Here is a 27,353-nt window from a genome sequence, read left to right on the forward strand (position 1 = left end):
AACATGGGTCTTCAACAGGGGGTCCGGGACCCCTAAGGGGTCCTCAGAATTTCCACAGGGGGGCAACCAAATATATATTTTTTACATTAACCCTACAGTACATATTAATAGAAAAAATAAACAAAAACTTGAATTTACACAACACTGATGATAGGGCTGTCAGACAAGTCTATGAGGCTATCAATGAAATCTATGAAAAAGTTTAAATATGTAGTGGGGGTCCCTGCTTCATCTCTCTCTCAGCTAAGGGGTCCTTGGCCAGAAAAACTGTTGAAACTGTTGAAGACCCCTGGTTTAGACGCAAGCTGCACAGCTACTGTACACTATGTTATGCAAGGCTCTGTCCTTCTGCCTCTGACTCTTCTCACTCAGCGCATTGTAGTTCTCCAGCTGTGACGCATGCGTCACGTCTCAGATTGACTTAAACTGCACCTGGTGTAGCCGACTGCAAAGGTACGCAGCAATTGTTTTAAGTTCAAATGCAATCACATATTCACCTCTATCAACTCTCTATATCAACCCTGTAATTGTCTGGGATTGAGATATATTGCATATCTATAGCATTAAAAGAGAGAGAGAGAGAGAGAGCTAGGGTTTATGTGGTTAAATATAAACCTACGATATGTCCTGTTCCCCAGAAAAACACTGACTGGGGGAGGAGATGGGAAAGCCATGTTGAAATGGACAGAAACTGGGGACAAGGGAAGCAGGTGGCAGAGGGCCAATGTGTCTGTTGACCATGACCAACCATTCTGGGTAATAATGATCTTAGTATTATGATGTTCAGTACACAGCAAAATCCTCAGTGTTAAAGCTGCATTCTGTACTTTTATGTCCTGCCTGGGATTTGAACCCTGGTCTGCTCTGCCGCATGAGAGACCACATTTGTACCTCTCATTCAAGATACAATCCCAGCTTGGTCAAGGGAGAGGATTGTGCTTGTTAGCTTCCGGCGGTACTACTCATCAACCAGTAGGCGTCCTCCCTGACACCAGGGTCTCAATTTCTCAAAGGAAGAGTTGCCTACTCTTCCCTGAGTATGGAGACTTTTTTTGTTAAAAAGGTTAAAGTACTATATTCTGATAGTAATCATTGCTACAAAGCGTTTGTTCGGTCACAGGGGTCTCCCCAACTCTTTAGTAAACAGAATATAGTACATTTTCAGGTAGGTGACAAAATTTAAGCCAATCAGGAGAGGGCACTGAAAATGCATTTTCTGTTTAATAAAGAGCTGGAGAGACATGGGAGACTCCTTTTACTGAACAAACACTCTATAGCAATGAGTACTATCAGAATATAGGGCTATTTAACACTTATTTTACCCTCCCTTTAATTAAAATCCTTGAGGGGGTACCCCCTGGAACCCCCTCAAGGACCCCTGGGGGTCCCCGGACCCTGGAGTATGTGGGGCAGACTCAGAGTACCACTGCCTATAATGACGGGCGACAGGTAGAAAGTGGTTAATGGGAGAACGGGACTATTTTTGAGTCAGCTGAGACCCTTGTTTCCCATAGTAGTTGAGTGTTCATGTGTATTTTGTGTGTGTGTTTGTGTCTGCAGATGCCTTGGTCATAGGACTAGTGGTTGGTCTCGGTCTGCTGGCTGGACTTGGCTGTATACTTGTCCTTTCTGTCTACAGGAGGTGCTTCAACACGTATGTAATTTTGATGATGCCGACGATGACAATTATTATAATAAATATGATCATAATAATGAGGATCACATACATAATGTACATACTGTAATAATGCTACAGTGAAATTATCTGTGACATACTGTACGGTACTATATGGGATTTGTTGACTTAACCTTTGTCTACTACTCCCTTTGTCAGCAACCAGCATCAATCCATGACAGATGAGGCAGTTGTCCAGAACGCTGTATTTGATCTTTATGACTGTAAAATAGATGTAAGTATATAGATTTGAAACAGCAACATGTGCGTTCAAGCCTCCCTTGAAATAAGACGATCAAACCCTTTTCTGTTCTCTTCCAGGGTACGCAGCATGGAAGTGAATCCAGCATTTCCTTTTACAACAATTTGTATGATTCATCGTCAGTAACTGAATCCCCCGTGGATACATCTGCTGCTTAGTGTGCACATGGTCTGGGAAATTATACTGATTTAACTCATTAATAGTTTAATAGGCCTATACAGTATATGCATAGGAATATCATGTAGAACTATGTTTTTAACTTTATCTCATCTATTTGTGACAATGGTTCTCAAACTCAGAATTAATATGTATTTTGCCAAAGACCCCCATCAGAAAATATTTTATTGATTATGATTGTTTTCTTATACCATAGAGTATAGTATTGTTATTACACTGTGAATATGTTGTTTTATTGTAGAGTATTAGTGAATAAACCGAGTTCAGTGAACTTGGCAGACTACACGGTAAATACAATCTTTAATGTTAATTTAACTCCAGCCGTAAGGGTACATTTGCACGTGTATGACCCTGAGGGTCTTGTTAGATAGATAGATAGTTCTATGATTTTTAACCCCAGCCTAGCTTAAGCTACTTAATTTTTAAGTATTTTTTTGTAATTTTAAATTACACGATTATTATTAAAATAAGCATTACTCTGCTGTGGGACAGAAACCAGCTATGTCCAAAATAAAAATGTATTAGGAAATGAAAAAAAAAACATGTTTTTAGAACAACACAATACTGCCTCGTCATAGTTGCTATGGTGACTTTATACATTGTCAGTACTTGAATGTGTCCTTATATAGTATCACCATTTTACCCAAATACAGCTCAAGTGGAGTTAGGAGGTTTTTGACCATTAATGTGGAGACAGGTAATTCTAATCAATTAAGGACAAAACAACTATCTCCACAAATTGGAGTTAGGTGGTTTTAACGACAGTTTGAGGATCCAATGGAGTTAGGATGTTTAGTCAGAAGCGCTTTTTAATACTTTTCATTGGTTCATTATTTGTAAAACCCACACAAAGACTTAAAGGGTGTTCAATAGCACTGATTTATTTTAAAAAGAATGGACACATTCTGCACTTTATACCACACTACATGACTTCATACACACCTCATACTAAGGACCACAATGGAAACAGGCTGTAAGCTTTTGTCCGTTATCCTTTTGATTATGGTGGATCAGATGTATGATCAGTAAAGATATCAAACCCCTATTACTCTCAGAATGTACAAAGGGAAGCAAATAGACCTATAGAGGTCCATTTGGTTCCATTTGTACACTCACCTGCAAGGGTCCATTTGGAACCCCCTCAAGGAACCCTGAGGGTCCTTGTGCTCCATTTTGAGCCCTATTGTAATGCAAGGAATTATCAACCGTAACTGGGTTTATTTGTGAATGAAAACACCTTCAAATGAACTGCTAATTATTTTAAGTTCACATTGTTTTGACATTCACATACAATTGGATCATTTCCCTCAAATACATTTGAGTTTATTGGGTTCTCCCCGTCTACTGTAGAACCATTTATGAAGAAATATAGAACATTCTAAAGGGTTCACAAACTTTGAAACACCACTGTAGGTGTCAAAGGAAAAGATCAACACATATTTATTGTTTTAGGCGTAAACAGTGGGAGTGAGGAGGTGACTCCCAAGGCCATACTACGTCCCCAACCTATCAGAAACTATGGTCATCTCCACACTAACAGGCTCCCGACACCAACAAACTATCTACAGAGATTATTGCTACACCAGCTGAGCCTTGTTCACTTCCTCATAGGAATGGTCTATCTACTATGCATGTACGTGCATGTGTTCAGCAAAGATATTTAGTGTAGCCCTTTAGAATATGGTCAACCAAGTGTAGAGCCCATGAGATTACAGTAAACATTTTATTTATCTAGTTTATGAAAAAAGTTTAATATAAAATAAAAATAATAATAATTAATAATAAATGAAAAAGCCTCCTCACAGATTAGAAGGACAATATCAGTCACCAGACGGTGACAGTGATGTGTTTTCTGTTAATCAAACCAGTGTTGAGAAAGAGCTATTGCCAACTTAATACAAAAGAAAAAAAGTGAATAAAATACAATATGGAACTACAATCAATGTATGGTTTTTATTCTCAAAGAAGCATAGTAGGCAGATAGATGCAAACATGACATCATGCACAAATTATTGAGTCATTTCAAAATTGAGATTACAACAGCAAAGTTAGCAAATCAAATAATGTTTACAGCAGTCTACACAGCATGAGACGATGGTGCTTGCACTTGAAAATGTCTATAATTGAATCATAGTTCAAACCTTCAGTTTGACACATTACACATCAGCTACAATCATCTGACTCGTATGATAACCCCATTTAGAGTTGCATTAAAAGCAGCACTATGTAACTTTCCTCTTCTACCCTGGATCTGAACCCGGTTTCCAGCGAAAGTGCTGAAATTTCTACCATTGATCTAATAGAGCCGGTCTACTTGCTCTAGGAATAAATTGAATCTTGACCGTCAAGTCAGAATTTGTGTCAGGTCCTGTGACTAGGTGAGACATGACCTTTGACACAATATCAATGTCTCAATAGAATAGCAGGGAGACAAAATACAACCTCCCCATTTGTATAAGTTATATTGTATTAACATACTCTACCAAACAGATTGGACAAAATTAAATTTTATTCATTAAAAAAAAAAGTTACATAGTGAGGCTTTAAATGTTAAAGTTATGGTTATAGTTAGTAATTAGGATGAAACAAAGATACGGGTATGGGAAGAGAAGTACAGAAAAGTAGTAGTAACAAAAACAGTAACAATATAATATAAAAGACAGTATAAGGATGATTCAACATCCGACCTGGCCTTCTACTCCTGGGCTGATCAAGTGTGCATAGTCACCAGTAGGTAGAAACAGGCGAAGGTAACCAACAAAAACAGCATATAATAGACTTGAAATAGACTTAGTTATCTCCATGATAAAGGAAGTTTACATTAAAGCTGCTGTAAGTGATCTTTCCCCCCCCTTTTAAAAAAAAAAGCTCTTTAAAGTCTCCCTGTCCCTCCATCTTTTAGTAAACATTAGACAAATAAATTCAGATGGGTTGCCAATTTCATCCAATCAGGAGAGAGAACCCATTTATCAGCTTCAATTTGATCTAGTTCCAATTTCGTCAGATTTTGTTTTGTTTCACTATTTCCAATTTCATTCATTTAATCTGTACGAGTTCTCTCTCCTGATTGGAGGAAATTAATATCCTGACCTGAAAATGTATTTTCTGTTTACTAAAGAGCTGGAGAGACAAGGAGACCCCCGTTACTTAACAAACACTGGTCTAGCAATGATTACTAGGGGGGAAATATGGCTATTTGTATTTAACATTTATACTAACAAAATAATATCACTTATATACGACCTTTAAGAGTTAAAGGTCAAAGGCATGACACAGACAGGTTTAGGGCTTCAAAATAATCCATACGATGTCAGAACCTTTTTCAGATGGTCTGTCCAAAACTAAAAAAAAACTCCTGAGAGACAAATGTCCATTCACTGTTCTGTGTTCTGAACGCCAGACCCCGCCCACTCACTAATCTGATCAATGAATCGCAGCTGTAGCAGCTTGCATCTCCAGCGACTGAATCCAAGCCAGCAGAATGGATTTAATACCTGGATGTGGTTCCGACATGCTGTGGGCAATCCGTCATGGAGTCCCGAATGACGTCGATCTGTAGTTATAACCTACCTAGCCTCGATCTCCAGGCTTTTATTGCTTAGTTTTGCTAAAAAATAAAAGCCTGGCCCATCCATAGCCTGTACTGGGTATGAGGAAGTGTTTCATTTCCCAACCAACCAGAGTGCAGTGGGCGTCGCTCGTAATGTTGTGTTAACGGGGCGGGGGTTGACGGACAGATCGGTGAACCAATGGGATCATGCGCAGTCTCTCGCCGGCTCTATACACCCGCCCCTTTATACACGAAATCAGGAGGGTTGCAGCAGGCTATAACCTACCCTGTCCGAACAAAGTTCTGTTCAACTTGGGATGGAGTATGAATTGGGCTTTAGGGACAGGAGTTACCCGGTGCTATCTGAGGCAGGGTATCAGTCGTTGTTCAGACACAGGAAGCCCATGATGGAGAACAGATAGACCAGGATGAGAGGCCAGCAGGATGGAGCAACTGTTAAGAAAGAGAGAGAGAAAGAGAAATAAGAATGGAGAGGGAGGGAAAAAGAGACCATGTTTAGCATCATACAGAATGACAATTGTGTGTGTGTGTGTGTGTGTGTGTGTGTGTGTGTGTGTGTGTGTGTGTGTGTGTGTGTGTGTGTGTGTGTGTGTGTGCGTGTGTGTGTGTGTGTGTGTGTGTGTAGGGGGATTGTGGCAAAGGCAAAGGGAAAAAACAATGATCTTGCCGTTATATTTCAACATTATAGCCCAATCAGACCAATATACCAGTGTGAGTGATTATACGTTAATTTATGATTAATACTGATTAACACAATCATTATGTTCAGCCAGCCAGCCACCCCTACCTTCCTCAGGTTGATGATGTGCACAGAGAACAGGGTGCCCCCTGGTGGCCAGCATGGAAGTTAGATCAGGGTAGCAGGGAAGAGCCAGATGGACCAACGACTATTTATTTCTGTCTTCAAGCCAGATGAATGTGGCAACCAGCTCCTGCATGACACAGAGAATAGCACTATATAAACAGCATACAGTACAGTATGACATGTCAAATAGTATACTGAGAAAAGCAAGGAAGAAAGCAGACATGCAGTCAGATATAGAAAAACAAACTTGACAAATAAAACTGATCTTTAAAAGGTCGGACATGACCTTCAGTGCAAGCACCTCTGCAAGCTGCTTTGATGCCAGTGGCTCATAGCTTACAAACCTGTTTCTGTAAAAAATGAATACAAGCCTTTTACTTGTAACAGAGTATTTTTATATTGTGGTATTACTACATTTACTTAAGTATACAATACTCCTCCACTGCTACTACCTTGCACAGGTGTTGTTGTGGCTGGTGTCTCCTTGGACGTCCTCTGGACTGCTTTGGTTTCTTGTGATGATTTCTGTAACATGTTTGTTTTAAGGGACGAGGTTGTTAACCTCATTCCCAACCCCCAATATGGAGGACTAGCGATTGTCCTTAGTCTGACCCCTGCCCTTTGAGCTGTCTGGCATGGTTGGACCAGCCAGGAGAGCTCTCTGGGTCTCTGGGATAACACAAGCTCCTCCACCAACGGCAAGGTGACAATCATGGGAGGAGACCCAATTTAGTCATTGCCAATTCCCAACTGTCCCCAAGTGTCCTGCAGTCCCTGTTGCTGCTATAAACTGCTATGTGCATAGAGGTTATTATAGTTAACTAAAATTAGCAAAATAACTAAAAATGTAATTGAAAAAAACATTTTAGTAACTGAAACAAAAACTAGGGTAAAAAAATACAACTAATTGAAACTGTATATCCTTACTGAGACTACTTAAAAAAAATAAAAAAAAATCCTTACTTTTAGTCTTACATAAGACTAGTACTGTACCAGTTTCAACTGTGAATACATCTTTTAAAATGTTATGTTTTTATTACACAATACCTTTTATGACCTTTCTGAATCTCACCCCTGACAAATACCCCATATTACAATAAAGAACTAACACATCTAATAAAAAACTAACTAAGCCTTTTCCAAAACTAAAAACTAAACTTAACTAGCAAAGCCACTTTAAAAACAAACTACAACTAAAGTGAAAACATAAGTCAAAACTAAATTCAGAACTAAAACAACCTTGATGTGCATCAGCAGCTTCTGCAGTGCAGCAAAAAGAACATGATCACTTGATCCATCACCAGCTTCCCACCTGCAAACAGTACACTGTAGCCAATTGTGTTTGTTGGAGCGGCCAGCCAAGCTGGAGGCACTGCTGCGGCTGGGTATTGAACCCAGCTACCTGCGTGGTGTGACAGTGTTTTACCACTACCACACCCAGACGCTCCAGAATGTTTTTGAGTGTGTGTGTGTGTGTGTGTGTGTGTGTGTGTGTGTGTGTGTGTGTGTGTGTGTAGACAGACAGACAGACAGACACAGATACAGATACAGTATATATATTTTTTTGTTTTTTTGCATTTTAGCATGTAAATAAACTTTATTTATGTAGCACTTTTCAAAGGCAGGTTTACAAAGTGCTTCACATACATTACATAAAAAACAAACGTGTTTGCTTACAGTACCAAGGCAATCTAGACAAATAAACAACAAAGTGACTTACCAGTGGGGGATACAAACCTGGAATCCTGCATTACAACGTGCATCCACAGCTGCCTTCATGCTACAGTCGTCCATCCTTCCTAGAAACACGTCCACGCGCACCAAGAGCGGTTAGGAGTAGGGCTCAACTAACCCAGCTCAACTGGGGGGACCTCTGTGACCAGTCAGAAGGGACTCCTCACTCCTGTGCTTGCTGCAATCAATTAATCTCAACCAGAGTTTATTATTATTTACAAAGTAATAAAAAAACAAAAAATAATTATAGAGTAGATACCTCGTTGTTTTGATTGTCGCCTTCAGCTGAGAGCTCAAGTATCCAGTGGCGATGAACTCTGTCCTCTTCTCTCCTCCTCTCGCTTTCGGTCCTCTCCTCTCCTCTCCTCTCATCTCTCCTCCTCTCGTCCTCTCCTCCAGTCTCCTCTCCTCTCCTCTCCTCTCCTCTCCTCTAGTCTCTCCGGAGGGGTGCAGTGTCACTCTCCTGACATCACCACGCTCTTGCTAGACCTTATATGGAGCGTGCATATCTCCTTGTACGGCGTGTTCTGTCCGGGACATCAGCTGTTGTGATGTCGGTCTCCACAGTGTCCATGACATTAGTCTCGGGTCACCTAGATCAGGTCCTTGTATGGGGATCTCTGACGGCCCCATATATGAGTACCTTACTTACCTTGTATATGGTCTTTGTTCCATGGATAGGTCCAATCCTCTCCAACATCCACTTACCTGGGGCTCAGCACAGCGGCTCCCAGCTGTCCTCACTGTCCCCACGCTCCCCACTCAAAGCTGACTCAAAGAAGGCGTCCCAGTCAACGTTCACCACCACCTCCTTGCTCAAGGCCGAGTCGAGGAAGTCCAAGTCGTCCTCTACGGGGCTGGTGCTGCTCAGCGTCTCCCCGCTGTACAGACTCAGGTCCCCGCTCAAGGCCGGATCGAGGAAGTCAGAGTCCAAGCCCCAGTCGAAGTTGACCGTCTGGTCGTCCTCTATGGGGCTGGTACTGCTCAGCGGCTCACCGCTGTCAAGACTCCTCAAGGCCGAACCAAGGAGTAGACTCAGCTCCCCGCTCAAGCCCGAACCAAGGAGCTGATGGTGAACGAACGGACCCTGTGGGAGCCAACCCAAGGCACAGCTAGGAGGGGAAGGAGGCGCACAGGAGACAGCGGAGGTAGCAACACTGCAGAGCTCTGGACCCTGATGCTGCTGGATAGGAGTGAGTGGGTGGTCCGGACTGATCTCCCTGCTCAAGATCCAGTCGAGGAGGCCGTCCAACTCTTTCCGTTCTTCAGCATGAAGCCGCAGGGAGCTGGATCGACGGGGGACTTTGGCCACGCTAGCTGTAGAGTCTGGACGCTTCTTCCTCTTGAGCCTGCCGATCTCCTTGGCTGGCTGGCTGGTTCTGTTCCACGCTGGTGGCTTCTTCAAGGCCCCTGATCAGCTGCTGCGACACGGGCAGGGGTGGGCTCTGCAGCGGAGGGCTCTGCAGCGGAGGGCTTTGCAGGGGTGGGCTCTGCAGCGGTGGGCTCCACATGGGTGGTCTCTGCAGTGTCGGGTCAATCTGGACAGAGGTCATCCACTTGCTGAAAGCCTTGACAAGGATGCGCTCGGCATACAGCGGGTCGACCGTCCAGAAGCCTCCCTTACCTGTGTTGTCTTCCGGCCGAGAGACATTGATGAACTCCTTAATGGTGGACAGGTTGTGCCGGATGCTGCTCTTCCAGGAGTCGGGATTGGCGTGGTGGCGGAAGTAGGAGAAGTTGTCCACAAACCACTGGTAGATGCAGGAGACCGGGATGTTGCTCTTCCCGCTGGCTTGCATGGCCATGCAGATCATCATGGGGAAGGTGTAAGGCGGTCTCTTGCCAGGGGCGCCGTGGGGCACGATGCCAGGGAGGCTCTGCTGTGTCCGGATGCAGGCCGCCGGCGTGGTCCTGATGGGTGCGGGGTCCGCGGCCAGAGGGGACAAAGGCACCTCAGGAGAACTCACCGGCTGGCGGCAGCTGAAGACAGGAGGTGGCTGGCGGTGGTGTCCGGGGCCTGCCTGGGACCCTCTGCCGTTGGCATCAGGGACGTAGAAGCCACAGGGCAGTGGCCTGACCAGCCACTGCAGGCTGGTCAGGCCGTCGTCCACGTTGAAGGAGGAGAAGGAGGCGTTGTCCATGTCCTTGGCCCGGGTGGCAGTCGTCACCACCTCGGACCACCGGTCTGCACGACACAGCATGGCTGTACTCTGAAACCTCTCCACTCTCTCACACGTCATTATTCCTTCTGTGTGTGTGTATGCGTGTACTGTATGTGTATGTGTGTGTGCGTGTGTGTGTGTGTGTGTTTACCAGTACTGGTCTATTGGTGTCCTCTCCTTGTCCTCCTCCCTGCTGCACTGTGGAGAGAGAGAGACAGAGAGAGAGAGAGAGAGAGACACAAAATTAACACATAGCTCACACAAAATTATACAAACACAATGAGGATCTCATTTGAAAGCAGATAACGTGGCCTTTCATTTTAATTATGTTTCTGTATTTGTAATCAGTGTGTGTGTGTGTGTGTGTGTGTGTGTGTGTGTGTGTGTGTGTGTGTGTGTGTGTGTGTGTGTGTGTGTGTGTGTGTGTGTGTGTGTGTGTGTGTGTGTGTGTGTGTGGTAGATAAGTCCTGTATTCAAAGTACAATACAAAAGTAATACAATACAAAAGCATTGGCATCAAAATATACTTACAGTACCAAAGTAAAAAGTACTTTGGTAGTAATTATGAATGGCCTGTTTCAGAAGAAAATCACTAAAAATTTGTCAAACCTTTTTGACAAATAGACGAAGTATAAAATAGGGCTTAAGTAGTTAATTGTTGTATTAATAATCTAAATCTGCAAAGCAACTAGTAACTAAAGCTGTAAAATAATTGCAGTGGAGTAAACAATACAACAATATTTTCCTCTGAGATGTAGAAGTTTAAAGCAGTGGTTCTCAAACCTTTTCATGACAAGGGCCGCTGGTTGCACTTGAGGCACAAGAATACTTTATACCCCGCAGTACAGCGGTATCTACTGTATTGCCAAAAAAGAATACATCTACAAGCTTAGCAAGCGACCTTGTGATTCATTTGACAGATTTAGAGCCAGCGGGATTCCATCACTGTATTCAAATGAACAAAACAAAGTGATGGCCAAGTTAAATGAGCCACAATGAGATTGTTGTAGATAGCCTTTTAACTAATTTCACCATACAATGAATGAATGAATGAATGAATTAATGCATTTCCCCTTATATATCATTTATTTAACCAGTAAAAATACATTGAGACAAAGTCTCTTTAGCAAGTATGCACTGCCAAAGAGGCCCATGCTTAAAACTGACAAACACAGACAGAAGTCCATAAAACACACTTGGAGCACACATGGGCAATGTAGAGCCCAACCAGCCCTTTGTATCTGTACTTTACTTCACTATCTATATTTTTGTATACCGTCACTCCACTAGATTTCATATATTGTACTTGGACTCTAATACATTTCTAGGAAGGGATATTTCAAATATTGTTAAAACAGCAAATCTACAAGCTCACAATGCATCACATCACTTGAAGATCTGAAATAGGCTATGAGAGGGGTTTCCATTCTTTCCAAGGATACAGCATTGTAAATGAACATGTACCAATGCTGTACCCTACGTGAAGCTAAAGATGACCAAAGAACTAGAGCAGGGGTCTTCAACGGGGGGTCCGGGACCCCTAGGGGGTCCACCAAATGTTTGTGTGATGGGGAACAATACCAGAAAAAATAGCCGATCTACAAGCTCACAACCCCTCGCGCTGCGAGGCGGTGTGAGCTTGTAGATAGCTATTGTAGCTATTTTCGGAGAGTTGGTGTAGTGGGGAAAAGAGCAGACCAAGTACAGAGCCAACGGTCAAGTTGACTAAATATTGAGGGTTTCAAATATTACATTTCTGAAAATGCACACATGAATCCAACAATAGAAAACATAATGTGTACACAATCAATCAAACAAACAAAACATTAATTGACAACCAATAGTGCTGTCAAACAAGTCTATGAAGCCATCTACAGTGGTGGAAACTGGAAAGTAACTAGGTACATGTACTCAAATACAATCTTGAGGTATTTTTTACTTTACTGGAGCATTTCCAATTTTCAATACTGTGAGTTTGTAGATTGTCTATTTTCAAATGATTTGTATACATTTTAAAACTTGTAAAATGGGACATTCTGAATTATGAGTGCTTTTACTTATGGTACTTTAAGTATATATTTTTGCCAATACTTTAATGTAAGTAGATTTTGATTATTTACCAGATTTGTACTTGTAACAGAGTATTTCTAGTTTCTACATTACAGTATTGATACTTTTACTTAAGTAACAAATGTGAGTATTTCTTCCACCATTGGCCATCTACACAATTGTATACAATATTAAGTGGGGGTCCCTGCTTCATCTCTCTCAGCTAAGGGGTCCTTGGCTTGAAAACGTTGAAGACCCCTGAACTAGAGCATACAAAGTACAATGAGGGGTCCTGGCCTAGCTCCATTAAGAACCTCTCACTACACTATACAGCTCCGAGATTAGGTTCTATGTCGTTCTCATCCAGAATCGGTGGAACGTCCGCCAAGGCTCCGCTGTTTACCCTTTTGTATACATCGTATCCCAAAAATAATGGTAGATTTTAAACCGCACGGATGTTTAAGGTTTGGTCCGGGGCATATTTTAGGTCCGGAGCGAAACTACCCGTTTAAATCGCTTATTACTGCTCCCGGTTCGGCTACAATAGGACTAAATAAGCGATTTAAACGGGTAACATCACAAGTTCTATTTCACAAGCGACAGGATGACTTGAGTGATTTATAACGACAACATGCTAGTGCTGCACAATTAATCGAAAAAAGATCGTGATCTCGATTCAGACACCTATGCAATCTCGATTTTAAATTATGGCGATTTAAAAAAAAAAAAAAAAAATTCTTATGGAGGAAAATCGTGATTCACATTTGAGCAAGAATCGTGCAGCACTACAACATGCTGTCATTTTTTCAAATGTAAACATTAGTTATCTATGAGGCTAAAAACAAAACGAGCCGTTGAAATGTTACACACTGAGTTCAGTTAGCTGCTGAACATGTAATTTAACTCACTTCACGGTACAACCAAACATTTTGCAATCGATAAACATAAACATGTCATGTTCCACAATTCCGTTAAGGTGGCATTTTGAAGAAAGTCAACTTACCTTTAAACTTGACGTTGACGACGAACTTGACGTTGGCTTCCAAAAACAGAAGAAAACGTTGAACACAAGTTTAAACTGCAGAAACTGTTGAAAGTTAAACACAAAACAAAACCGTTGATGAAAGCAAACAGTAACTTCCTCTCAGTGTTGTGTTGTTTTCTCGGAGCTCATGTGATGCGACTGACCCACAAAGTATCTGAAGCGCATTAACGTCTGCGCTGGAGGATTGGTCCTTAAGCACCTGCTGGATGAGGCCGCTTCCTGCAACGCCATTGGCCCGCGCTGGATTCGTCTGTAAACACGCCTTCTGATTGGTCCCCAAACTGAAGGGCCGGTGCTAGGCAATTTGGCGCCCTAGGCAATATTTTTCCTGGCGCCCCCCCCTCGCCCCCACTGCGCCACCGTTTTCTGCCACAGCGCCACCTAGAGCCTGAAAGAAAAAAGAAAAAAAGAAAAAAGATTGTTTTCGCCCAGCATGCTCTGGCACGCCCATTCCGCCGGGGGTTGACGTAATTCATTATAACTTTATATGAACACGTTTAGTTAAGTACTTATAATAATAATAATAATAATAATAAAAATAATAATAATAATAATAGTAATAATAATAATAATAATAATAGCTAACCCATAAGGCAATACATTTGTAAATATAGTCCTCAAAGGGAATCCTCACACAGGTCTCTCTCTCTCTATTATATATATTTATATTTATTATTATTACATTAAAGGCCCAATGCTGCAAAACCTGTGATATCCAGTCATTTCAGGGATAAAGACATTGATGGGTAAATTTAGCTCTGATAATGATGTCTACTGTGCATGTTCAAATCATATATATACATACCTACTTTATTATATCAAGTGTTTTCTTTTTTCTTTATTTGGTTTATTTTCTGCTAGTTTTGCTGTCATGGCTGTCAGCTATCAGTAAAGAGTTGCCCATACTTAGCCTACTGAGATTGCATGAGAAGCAGCTCTGAAAATTATCACTTTATGAAAATAAATGATCATGTCAATTAAAGAAATTCATTCATGAGTGTGTGAGTGTTTGATTATAGACGCGTGCGCGCCGCCTGCGTGCAGCCGTCACTTCCAGTGGTGTAAATGTAACTCAAACTCAGTATATTACTCAAGTATTGCACTAAGTACAAGTTTTAGGTATTTTTACTTTACTGGATTATTTCGAATTGTCTGTACTTTTACTTCTACTCCACTACATCGCAGAGGCAAATATTGTAGCCTACTTTTACTCCACTACAATTATTTGAAAACATTAGTTACTATATAGTTGCTTTGTAGATTTTGATTATTATTAGCCTACAAAATATACATTAACAACTTCAGCCCTACAAACGTTTCGGCCATTTGAGAATAGCCGATCTACAAGCTCACAGCTTATAGATCTGCTATTTAAAAAAAACATTTTTATGCATTTGAAAACTTGTGAAACAGGATATTCTACATAATGAATAGGCTACTTTCTACTTTTGGTACTTTTAAGTACATTTTGATACCAATACTTTTGTACTTTTACTCAAGTAAATTTTGATTTCCGTACTTTTACTTGTAATGTGTTTTCTCTTCTACATTGCAGTATTGATACTTTTACTTAAGTAAAGAACGTGAGTAGCCTACTTTTTCCACCAGAGGCCACCAGCAGCCAGACCATTGATGAGATCATTTGTAACACCTGGCCCCTCAGCCGCACCACTCATCCTCTGGTCTATTGCCAAAGTTTTCCTGACGTTTTTAACTGCTTAATCCTTCCCTTCTCACAGAAAACACCAAACAGATGTTCCTAACAAAATGTCCTCCTCGTCTTCTCCTTTTAAATATTATGCTCTTATTAACAGTGAGCTTCCACAGAGCAGAACACGTTGCTGCCGGTCAAGGTGCGTATATTGTCTGTATTTGAGCCTGATAGAATAGCTATTGCTGTGCATTGAAGTTGCTTTAAGGTTGCAGCTCATATTTTAGTATATTGTTACTGTAGGACAGGGGTCTTCAACAGGGGGTCCGGGACAGGGGTCCTCAAGAGTTACTAAAGGGGAGCCGCCAAAGTTTTGTGAGATAGGATATTATTTTTTACATTAACCACTTGAACCCTCTATAGCATCCCTATTCTGAGGAGAGCTTTAACCCAAAATTGCATTTAATTTTTTGGCAATAGAGGTTTGGTGTAGAGGGGGGGGGGGGTGCAGACCAAGTACTGAGTGACAGGTCAAGTTTACTAAGGATTGATGGTTTAAGTGGTTAAATGTCTGAAAATACACATTAACATGAATCCAACACAACACTGATGACAGTGCTGTCAAACAAGTCTATGAAGCTATCTATTGATTGATTGATATACTTTATTTAGTAAGACATGAGAACAGTACATGACAGTACATAACAGTACAGTACATGGAAGTACAAATTCACAATACAAGGTCTACTAAACTGGAAATCTCATTAAGCACTGAGCCTGTTTAAGATGAGAACCCCATGCACACAAATCATGATGACATATAAGAGACAGACAGATATACACACTACTATACAGAATGTCATACAATCAGTTTACAGGTTACTGGTATGAAGAGTGAAAAATATGTACAAAAAAATCTATGAAAAAGTTAAACCTGCAACACAATGTTATAATATGTAGTGGGGGTCCCTGCACCTCTCTCTCTCTCTCAGCTACCTTGGGCTGAAAAACGTTGAAGACCTGCTTGTACATATCACTGTATATAAATGGGTAACAGTGGGCACCTCCATGTACAATGTCTATTTGGAAAAGTAGGAATTGAAGTAGGCCTATACATGATTAGAACATGATGAACATTGGACAATTAAGGCCTAATATTTCTACATTTGCCACAAATTGCTACGAAACCTGTATATCCAATTATTTTGGGCATTTAAACAAGAAGCTAAAGCGTACATTTAAGTCTGACAATGATGTGCCATGCATGTTCTCATCATGTAGCCTATACTTTACATTAAGCCTACTTAATAACATTTTTCAAACATTAGATTTTAAAAACATTTTGGACCTAATAGTCAATTTTGCTTCTTCCTTGGTGCCCACTCTTCATGTATCCTAATCCTATCAATGTATTGCCTATTAAGCCTATTCAACTGATTGATTGATTGATTGAATACTTTATTAACAGTTTGCAAAGACAGGCACAGGGAAGTACAGTTCAATACAAGGTTTAAGAAGATTTTAAACCCAAGAAAGCACTATATGGCTTGTTTCCTTTGTACTCAATTCATAGAAAAATTCATCGCTGGTAAGAAAGTTTATATATATTCAGATGTGGGTCAAATGCTAATATGGTCTGTTTTTACTTTGTGTTTTCCCAGATGTTCAGGTTGATAAGAACCATCCCGTTGTCAATTTTACCTTTAATACTTCAAATGAGACCAATATCACAGATATCGCTTATGGTTTCGCTGCCAACGTGATGGCGGTGCTCCTGTATGGAAGCAACTTGGTGCCCATCAAAAGGATAGATACAGGAGATGGTAGGTATAGGCTATTCCTCAACCCCAATCGACGTAGGCCTAATGTAACTGTAACAATGAGGCCTACAATAAATTAAAATGATTGTTCAATCTCATTTTGTATCCAGTTTAAGGTGGACTGTTGTTTTGGTATGAGTGTGTGAGGTCTGCTGTCGTCCTGCTGTCTGTAGGAATGTTCTTCCAGTGGGTCACCTGTGCAGCCATTTGGTTCCTAGCCAAGTTTGGAGATGTGATGCTTCAATCACCCAAGTTCCAACCTCTTGCCATGCTGGGAGGAGTCATCTGGGCTACTGGTAGGCTACTGTCTGTTTCTGGACTATTAATATAAAAAGATATATACAACCTAAAATGTCATACAGAGGGCCCCTATCTATTCAGGGCCCATGGACTCATTATTATTATTATTATTTACCCCATATTTGGCACCCTTATCTTGTTTAGATATATCTCCTGAGTATAGAAACAAAAAGTCTTTGTCTTAAAATGATCTGCAAACACGGGAGACTGAGCAGACAACATATGATGTTGGTCATTAGACCGATTTCATGAACGGATTGATTTTGGTCTAGAGGAGAGGGAGAGAATGCTCTTTGACCTCCATTGAAGGTCACAGAAGAGTCGGCTTCATGTAGCTAAATGTCGCTTCATAAAAATTATGCATTTTCAAATGAAAATAAACGACACTTTTTCAGTTGAAAATACACATTGTGTTGAGCATGGTCAAACAATGAAGTACATTGAGCTGTGTTCTGTGTATGAATGGTGCTACACATCTATTATCAAAACATCCTTATTGATGTTTGTTAACAGGTAACATTACAAGCGTGCCCATCGTGAAATGCATTGGCCTTGCACTTGGGATTTTGATGTGGGGGTCTACCAGCTTGTTAATGGGCTGGGCAAGTTCAAGGTGAGTGACTTTGGTTGTTTTAAAATTAGCCCGAGAGAGAGAATTGCTTTTGGTCAAAATATTTGTTGAGTATTGAGTTTGTATTGTTGTTTTGTTCCCGTTTCATTTTTATATTGTTGTAAAGCACTTGGTAGCATTGTTTGAAAAGTTATTTTTTATTAATATTCTAAAGTCCATTTCAGATTTGGGTGGTTTGGGATCCCAGCTGAGCATGTATCCCGGCCACTACTGAACTACTGTGGGGCTGGTTTGTGTCTGCTCAGGTGAGAGAAAATCACTAAGTGGTCTCGCATTAAATTACTGCTTTTATATTGAGTGTTTGAAGGACCGCTGTTTTTGTCTTGTCTGTTACAGTGGGCTTATCTTTTTCTTTGTAAAAACAAATATGGTGACTCATCCCTCCGCTGAATTGACTCCCCTGCTTGTCGCATCAGTAAGTGATATTGATGCAGTATATTGGTGTTTACTACACCTTTTCATCACCACTGGGCTGGATACGGTCAGACTGTTGAACCCAGGTGCAGGACACCGGAACCGGACGGGGGGGGGGGGGGGAGAGCAAGGCGGCTACTTTAAGCAGCAGACTTAACCCATTAAGACCGGGAAAGCATCATTTTAGATTTGAACCATTATCTTATACTTTGGCTATTAAAAAATAGCAGATATACAAGCTCATACTGTAGTGCACACTAATCAGTTGTGCATGTTTAGAGTCAGCTAGAGCAGCGAGCTGCAGTGCATCTACACGTGACCTCCGAGTGCAATTCCATCTCAAACTAGAAAGATGCATTTTTGTAGTCTGGAGGTAAAGGATGAGACTGGCGATGAGATAAGGGCCTACTCTGACAATTTGATTTCCTTTCTGTACTTCTTCTGCAGTAGTTGTTTTTTATTAACATTGAAGTCACTCTTCCATCATTCTGCAGCGAATAAACTCTGGGATTTATGGCTCACATTCCCCAGAGTTCTGGATCGACAAGGTTGGAGCCAAATCGCGCCGTTTTATGTGAGTAGTCAGACTGTACAAAGTCCTGTTATCCATTGAACCATTACAATCGCATTTTTTTAAAATAAAAAATGTGTTGAATTATGATTATTTGTTTGGAATTATTGATCAGTCAGAATCACAAACAGCTATGTCCTTCATAACATAATGTTTTATCATCAGTCTGAATTCATTTATTTAACAGCCTTCGATGTTCAGGGGGCCATACTGCTCAATACATATTATTGTTTATTAACTTAAAGGTAGGGTAAGTGATTTGCAATTATTCAAAATGCAAAATGGGTCTATGTTCTGATAGAGCTCGTTACTATAGAGTGTCCTGTCCATATAAAGAGTCTCCATGTCTCTCCAGCTCTTTATAAAACAGAAAATGTATTTTGTAGTTTTTTTTTTTTTTTTTAGTTTCATTTCCAATTTTATCCAACCAGGACAGAGAACTCAATCAGGATATAGATTAAACAAGTGAAATTGGAAGTGATGACACTAAGAAATGAGCAGACAAAATTTTAACTGGAACACTATACAAATTAAGCTTAAAAATGGGTACTTTCTCCTGATTGGCTGAGATTTTGACACCTACCGAAAAATGTATTTTCTGTTTATTAAAGAGCTGGAGAGACAGGGAGACATCTGTTACTGAACAAACACTCTATAGCAATGATTACTATCAGAATATAGTATTTTAACCTTTTAACAAAATACTTTTTGTTTTAACCAAAAAATATCACTTACCCTACCTTTAATTATCATTTATATTTATAATCTCCATTATAATTAATATGCTACCTAACTTACCTGAATAATGGAGCCGAGTTAAACCTTTCAAATAAATCCAATCCATGCTTTGTATTAAAACGCATAAAAAGAAAAACTTGTGTTGTACTAAGTTTCAATACTGTACTGAAATTATCGGAATCCAATGACTTCCTCGTAAATTAAACTACTTTGGATTTTTGTTGTTGGTAATGTCGATTAGTAAATGGGCTAAACATGTCGGACTAGAATGTGCCTTTAAGATCAGGCTTATTCAGTTAATTGATAAAACGTAATGATGCCTCATCCACCCACCATTACGTAGGATTTAACTCTTGTATCCTGTCTGTCCACCAGAGGCTGTATCATGGCTGTAGGTGCTGGTCTGCTGTACGGATCTTCGTTCGCTCCCATCCTCTACATCAAGAGTCATTCTTCATGCCATGACAGCATGTTCCATGGAGCCAGTATGAACGGTAAGCAAGTTGTCATGCTGCCGTCAACACTTGAGAATAACTCATACATCTTGTCCCGCAACACATTCTTAAGGAAGCATAAACTGGACTCTACACTAGATGGAGAGAGAGATTACACATTAGGGAAAGTTGGATGAGATTCTTCTATTCGATTTCATGAGATTACATTTCCACTGTGGTAGCTAAATGAATATGTTTCACAATAAGAGTCTTAAGCTCTGCATCTTGGCTTAGGGCCCCTACACACTGCCCGATATTTGAAATGGTCGGCGAGTGAACAGATCGTTAAGCTTTTCACATTGCACGAGTTTCTCTCTTGAAATCGGGCTAAATATATCGTTGTGATTCTCGCACGATTGATTGGTCGGCGGCAGCGGTTCACTGATTGCAAGATATTTCACCACGATGTGATCCAGACCCAATACATCATTTGTTTTTATTCCAAGCGTCTCACGAAAACGTGAAAGGCTCCCATGATATATGCGCGAGACCGAGACAGGACGCTAATAATTGACATTAAATAATTCTCAATTTCTCTGTATTTCTCTCTCTCTCTGAAACAAACGTTCAGATCAGAAGCAGTGTTGCCGCGTCCGCTTATTATAAGCTAGTTGCTTGTAAAAAATATTGGTGGTTGCGTTTCTTTTTAGCTTATTTCCAAAGTGTAGTTGCTTATTTGGCTTTATTTCTTAATTTATTTTTTCTTTGAAAATAGCTGCTACGCGTTGTGGGCTTATAGATCGGCTATTTTATTTGTATATAGGTTTAAAGTGCTCATGCAGCCTATAGTTGCTTTTGTTGGGCTTGTTTTCATAGACCTGGTTGCTTATTTCTCGCGCAAAAATGTCGTACAGTGTGTAGGGGTCTTTAGAAGAAGAATCATGTAGCAGTGTGTTAATGTGAGTCACAGAGTGAGAGGACAGTTTACAATGGACCGCACTTTAAAAAACAGCAAATTATCAAAACCTGGGAAGGGAAAACATCACATCTGATAAGCCCGCTTTGAAAGTATAATTCAGCAAGAAATTATGTTCATGCATTGTATTCATGCTAGGCAGACAGGCAGTACCTGAACTCCAGGTCCCCTTATCAATCATTTCAATCCTTGAAATTGATGGTCTGAATCGGCCTTCAGGCACACTCTGTTTGGAAAACAAAGAACTGTCTGGAGAATGATTTTGATACAGTACACAAACTCACCCGCACACATTATGTTGTTGACCTTCTGCACTCCCCTGACTCAATCCATGAGAGACGCACACGCACGCACACACACCACAGACCAATCTATCTCAGATCTGGGATTAAACACATTTGCATGGCATTAGGCTCAACATATTGAAATAGTGGTATTAGTGGTATTTCTTACACTGACTGAATGACATTAATTTGCCGACTGACTACACTGAATCTGTGAATGTTGGTTCAAATCCATGTGGCCAAAAAGATGTAACCTTAACCATTGTAGAAGCCAGACTACATGAGTGCCGTACTGATCCTCAACCTGCACAGAATAATCTGAATGCACAATAGCCTTGCAAAATAAAATGTTTTCCTCAATGTTCGAATGTTCCTATTCAGATCTCTGTGCACTGCAAATGGAATTGTTTCCTGCAGTACTGCTTGACGGTAGCTGCATGAGGCCTTGTTTAAATGCTACTTAAAATAAGTAGACCTACAATTACATGTTTAGTAATTACTGAATGATTGCCATTCATTGTGTGCGTGTTATTGACAGCTGTACATTTTGGACATCAACTGAGCGGTGTTGTACATCATCAAATAGTGGAAATATACAAGTTTACAATGCATTGTGACGCGTTTCAAGCTTGTTTTCTATGTTTTCAGAATGTTCACATTTTTTAACACATGTCTAGAATAGGTACGCAAGGGTTCATGTGGTTAATAAGGTATGGTATGGTTTAATTAGTTTAACAGTGTGTGACTGCATTCTACAGCAAGTCCACACAAAAGGGCAATGTGACACTGCTGCCGGTGATTCACAGACAGAACAGAACAGTTCAGTCACCTTTCTTGGTGACATCAAGATGTCTTGGTGTCAGTAGTACAGTAGGTGTCTGAATACAGTCAGGGGAGATGAGTTAAACCAAAATTCACAAATTATTTATTTTGGTAACACTTTCTATGACGCCCATGTCTATAATGAATTATAATCTGCTGTATAATTAGTTGGAAGCACTCACACATTTTCATAATGCTTTATAACAATCACCTGTTCTCCCATAGCCAAAATGCAGGAAGCATAGTGGACATTTTTAAACCCATCATGTGAAAACGGGCATTGATCTTGTGTGGCGACAGTTTTGGTGTTCGGAATTTTACGGCAAGCTTCCTTAAATTTTTTCCGGAATGTTCTGGCGGAATGACATTTTCCGGTAGTGAAAATGTTAGAAATCAAAGTAGGCCTATTGGGATAGCGTGATGACGTTGATAAAGAGAGAGAGCGTACAGTTGGTCATCGTGGTCGAGCGACCATTGGTTTCAACGAGGGAGGGAGGGAGCGAGGGAGGGAGCGAGCGAGCAAGCAAGCAAGCATGTACAGGCTCCCTGTACGTAGCCAAAACTGTTTAGTGACGACAATGCTTCAAAGCAATGTTGACATAACTCTTGAGAATACATATATTGCATGGGAATGGCTTGTCCATCTACGATGTAAGTTATAGGGAGACTGTGGGTGAGAGTCTCACACTCTGAGAGAGCGGCACACTGCTCGCAAGTCGCAACACACTGCAGCACACAGCTGTTTTTAATCTGATTTAATAAGTGGCCGTTTAAGTCGATTACAAGATATGTCTTGAGATTCTAGGCTACAAACAGATCTGCCAACTCCACCTGTTAACCCTGTTATGCTAATTGTTTTGCAGGTAAAATAACACAGCTATAGTGTTACCTTAAAGGTAGGGTAAGTGATTTTCTTTAGTTTAAATAAGTGTTAAATAGCTTATTCTGATAGTACTCATTGCTATAGAGTGTTTGTTCACTAAAAGGAGTCTCCTTGTCTCTCCAGCTCTTAATAAAACAGAAAATGCATTTTCGTTTTAGTTTCATTTCCAATTTTATCCAATCAGGATAGAGAACTCAATCAAGATATAGATTAAACACATGAAATTGGAAGTGATGACACTAAGAAATGAGCAGGCAAAATTGGAACTGGAACACTATAAAAATGAAGCTTAAAATGTTTTACTTTCTCCTGATTGGCTGAGATTTTGACACCTACCGGAAAATGTATTTTCTGTTTATTAAAGAGCTGGAGAGACGGGGAGACTCATGTTACTGAACAAACACTCTATAGCAATGATTACTATCAGAATATAGTGCTTTAACCTTTTAACAAAATACTTTTTGTTTTAACCAAAATATATCACTTACCCTACCTTTAACTTTCAGTTGAAATCAGTGAATCATTAAGGGGAACAAAAACTATTCCAAAATGTTATGAATAGTGGTGCATGTTGATAATGAATTTAAATTCAGAACAAGTTTGGATGCTCATATTGGATGCTCATATTCTGAACTCACCAGTTCTACGATTAAGAACACATTTTGAAGTCTGTTTTAGAGTAGACTGGCCTAAAACAATTCTGCAAGTGTACCATGTTCTTCTTTCAATTGTCTCTGCACAGACATCGATTATGTTTATGCCCAGTGTTGTGGGATTTTCTTGGCAAGCACCGTGTACTTCCTAATCTACTGTGCTGCTATGAAGAACAGGCCCAGGCTGTACTCCAGAGCTGTCCTTCCAGGTAACTCACTTGACTGATGCTTTTTATCTGCAGTTCTACAAGAACGGATGATGGGTTGAAACGCTATCTTGCAGTTCAAGGCACAAATTTAAATCTTATATTTGGTATGTGGTCTTGAGTTGTAGTCTTTAGATTTTTTTGGGGCCAAATAACCCGCAGTATGTTGTGTTGAATCACAGTAACATTTTCAGTTGGTGCAGTCAATGTCAACAATAATGCTACACGCCTGAATAATCCACCATTCTACATACTGGCTGACTGCAATTTCTCAGGCATATGGTACACTTGTGTTGAGGCAGTTATTTCAAACATTAGTTCAACATTTTCTGCCAATAGTTCCAGGATATTTATTTATCTAGCAATGCAGTAAAGATGGTACATACAGTATTGTACATTATGAATTTTACATGCACATCCTAGTGTTTAATGTGATTATCATATACTGTGTGTGTATTACACTATTATTAAAGTCTCCTGATGTCAAACTTTCCCTCTCCAGGCTTCGTGTCCGGCCTTATGTGGGCAATGGCCACCTACTGTTGGTTTCTGGCCAACAGCTACCTGAGTGCTGTTGTTACTTTCCCTATAGTAACTGCTGTGAGTACACCCTAATGTCTGTCACATGGATACTGTACAATGTTTCAAAATGTTGGGTTCAATGCTGAGAACTTCACATTAACTACTTCTCAGTGGAATTGATTAGTAATTAATTCATCTGACAGAGAGAGGTAGCTAGAAAAAATGGATCACATAAATGGCAGCGGGAAATAATGTTTTCATTTTTTTCCGTTTCACATGTCCTATCAGCGCTACAAGACAATCAATGCTTAAATGTGGTCTCATACAATAATCTTATTGATTGTTATATAAATGGGTTCCAAGGCCAACAGTAGAAGACTGGTTGTACTGGGTGACTCCCAGATGTGAATGTACTGTATGTGTGAAGAAGTGTTCAATCAAATTGGCATCAGCACTCATTGGGCTTTCTCATAAGACTTTGTTTCTCCCTGCAGGGCTATGGTCTGGTGGCGGCATTGTGGGGGTCCCTGGTGTTCAGAGAGATTCAGGTAAATGTCACGGCCATTTCCTATGAGTGTGCTCCATGCTGACTGGATTAGTCCTGTGAGAGATATGAGTATATGAACAGGTTATTCTGAAGCTGCTGCTTTGACAGTGAGATGAAGGCTGATTAGAGAGGTTGCATTGTTGTCTGAACACCAAACAAATCCTTCAGGGTTCATTTAGTTCAGACTTAGAAATCTGATTCATTCAGACCTAGAAATCACTTAAAGGACGACTTGGTCCTCACTAATGCTCATGATAAAATGGTAGCATTCTTTTCTACTCTGTCTGTGTCTCAGAGGAGGGCTGTGGACACTTAAAACCCGCCTACCAGTGAGTGACATCATCGTTAAGCAGGTTTCTTTTTTTCAAACTAGATTAAAAAATAAATAATTCGATTTTCATTAAGGCGAGAACTATATTTTCCATTATAGCATGCTAACTTTCCAGGAATAGAAAGCCTGGAGTCTCTATTAGCTTGGATTCGCCATTGATGATATCACTGATATTGATGTAGACACATTTCTGAACTGTCCACAGCCCTCCTCTAAGACAGAGTGATTAGACAAAAATTGTACCATAATAGTGCATTAGTGAGTACCTATTATATAAAGATAGGTTTAAAATGGGTGAAGTCGTCCTTTAATTTCTCCATTGGCGTTCACCCCAAAACATATGATTATTTTCTATCAATTGCACACCTCATGAAGCCTTGAATTCATGGAGACTTTTTGTTGTAATTTTTGGGGTGAACTACTCCTTTAAAATGTAGTAGACCTGATGCTAACTTACGGTTAAGACATGATGCTGACCATAGACATATAAAGGTAGACGCCTCATTCGGCTCTGAAGCGTCTGTATCTCGGGCGCGCTTCCTGCTTCCGCAGGGCTGCCGTGTGCGTCACACACGCGGAAGTTCGGTAGGCCAATCAGAGGCAGGTGGGGGCGGGTCTTTTTGTAACCCAGCTCTTAACCCAGCTCTTAACCCTTTGAGAGGCAGCAGCTGACAGCTGTGCGCAGCATCTAGTTAGTTGGAACTTGGCAAACTCCACACTCTATTTGTGAAATTCAAATAAGAGACTGGTCCTTTTTCATATCAAGGTCCATTATTTATTCAGCATTTGAGTCACGGAACACCGTTTGATAAGCTTTAGCCTCTCACACCCAAAACGTAGAATATGTTATCGTTCGATAAGCTGTTGTCAAAATAACAATTGTTTACGTTCTCTAATTGTGTACTTGTTTAGTAAGTAATGCAGATGTTTAACAATTTGACTCTTGACAGTGTGAAATGTTATACTCAAGATTTAAAGATCTATAAGGGTCCATTTGGTTATTATCAACTCTCCATCATTTAGCTGGGTACCACCTGGAACCCCCTCAATGACCACTGGTGGTTCCCGGACCACTGGTTGAGAACCATTGCACTGACAAGTCCCGGAAAAGACGCACTGTGATTGGCCAGTAGTCAACGCACTGTGAGCGCTGTGATTGGCCAGTAGTCACTTTGAGTGACAGGTTCCCTGCGGAAGACGGAAGAGCCGCCGTGTATGGCGATACAAGTCGCCCCAATGAACTGCAGAGGCCAATGAGGTATCTAGGTTTCTAATATCTATGATGCTGACTCTTTTCTTTCTGCAGGGTTTGGGCAACTGTTTCGTCTTCTTCCTGGCTGCCCTGGTGGTCCTTGCCGGCTCGCTCCTCACTGCCATCTCTAAACTCTAGTTGACACTCAGCCACCACTAGGTGGCAATACTACACAGGAATGTCCCTCATGATGCCAATGGTATCCCTTTGTAGCTGGAGGAAGGAGTGTGTCATCATGTTATTTATCAGTTGACTTTGTGTCACTTGCGTACAGATAAGACTTGATTGATGCTCTTTTCTGCTTCTGGGGACTAAAACACATTGAAATGCTTCACCTCATGGTGCTTGCAGGCCATCTGTGTTGAAAGGACTTTGCCTTGGGATTAAAATGAATGTTTGAAAACTGTTTATTTGTATTGCTTTATTTTACATTGCATTAACACTTACTCCAGTCTTGCTAACCCAGTGTGATTTACTTTAAACTTAAATTCCAAGGTGAATTTCTACAGAACCCTAACTAGGAGGACAAGCATCATTTAGATAAATGATAGATAGTGTACCAAAAAAAAGAAAATATGGTCATTTTCAGAAGGTTTCATCAGTGTAATGTTGAGTACATAAATTAAAACATTTTCTAATCTAATTTTAGAGGTTGGTTATTAACCACTTAAAGGGTTAGTTCAGATTTTGAGTATTTTCTGTAGGAAATACTTACCATTAATGTAGTGGTTGCAAAGGTATTAATTGATTGCCCGAGTCCCGTGGTCAGAGTTATGGTCCGTTTCTGATAAATATGAAGTAGTTCCGGTTAAAAATAAATAAATTAAAAAAAACTAGC

The 27,353-nt window shown here is 40.5% G+C and overlaps 1 protein-coding gene and 1 long non-coding RNA gene across 2 annotated transcripts; both read left to right on the forward strand.

Moving 5' to 3' along the window:
* Nucleotides 1–1,559: 1,559 nt before the first annotated feature.
* Nucleotides 1,560–2,102, forward strand: LOC308075400. Its single transcript, XR_013932193.1, has 3 exons — nt 1,560–1,654; nt 1,835–1,910; nt 1,997–2,102. It is a non-coding gene; the product is annotated as an uncharacterized lncRNA (long non-coding RNA).
* Nucleotides 2,103–16,177: 14,075 nt separating this feature from the next.
* tmem144b (transmembrane protein 144b) lies at nt 16,178–26,653 on the forward strand (the record flags this gene model as incomplete). Its single annotated transcript, XM_080415498.1, has 12 exons — nt 16,178–16,181; nt 16,793–16,954; nt 17,125–17,247; nt 17,765–17,864; nt 18,047–18,127; nt 18,219–18,297; nt 18,791–18,870; nt 19,981–20,099; nt 23,747–23,866; nt 24,366–24,463; nt 24,880–24,933; nt 26,570–26,653. 12 exons carry the CDS (start codon nt 16,178–16,180, stop codon nt 26,651–26,653), a joined length of 1,104 nt encoding a protein of 367 aa, XP_080271624.1.
* Between the last annotated feature and the right edge of the window lie 700 nt (nt 26,654–27,353).

This window comes from Gymnoscopelus braueri (genome assembly GCF_963280865.1).
Source record: "Gymnoscopelus braueri genome assembly, chromosome: 20".
Taxonomy (NCBI): Eukaryota; Metazoa; Chordata; class Actinopteri; order Myctophiformes; family Myctophidae; genus Gymnoscopelus; species Gymnoscopelus braueri.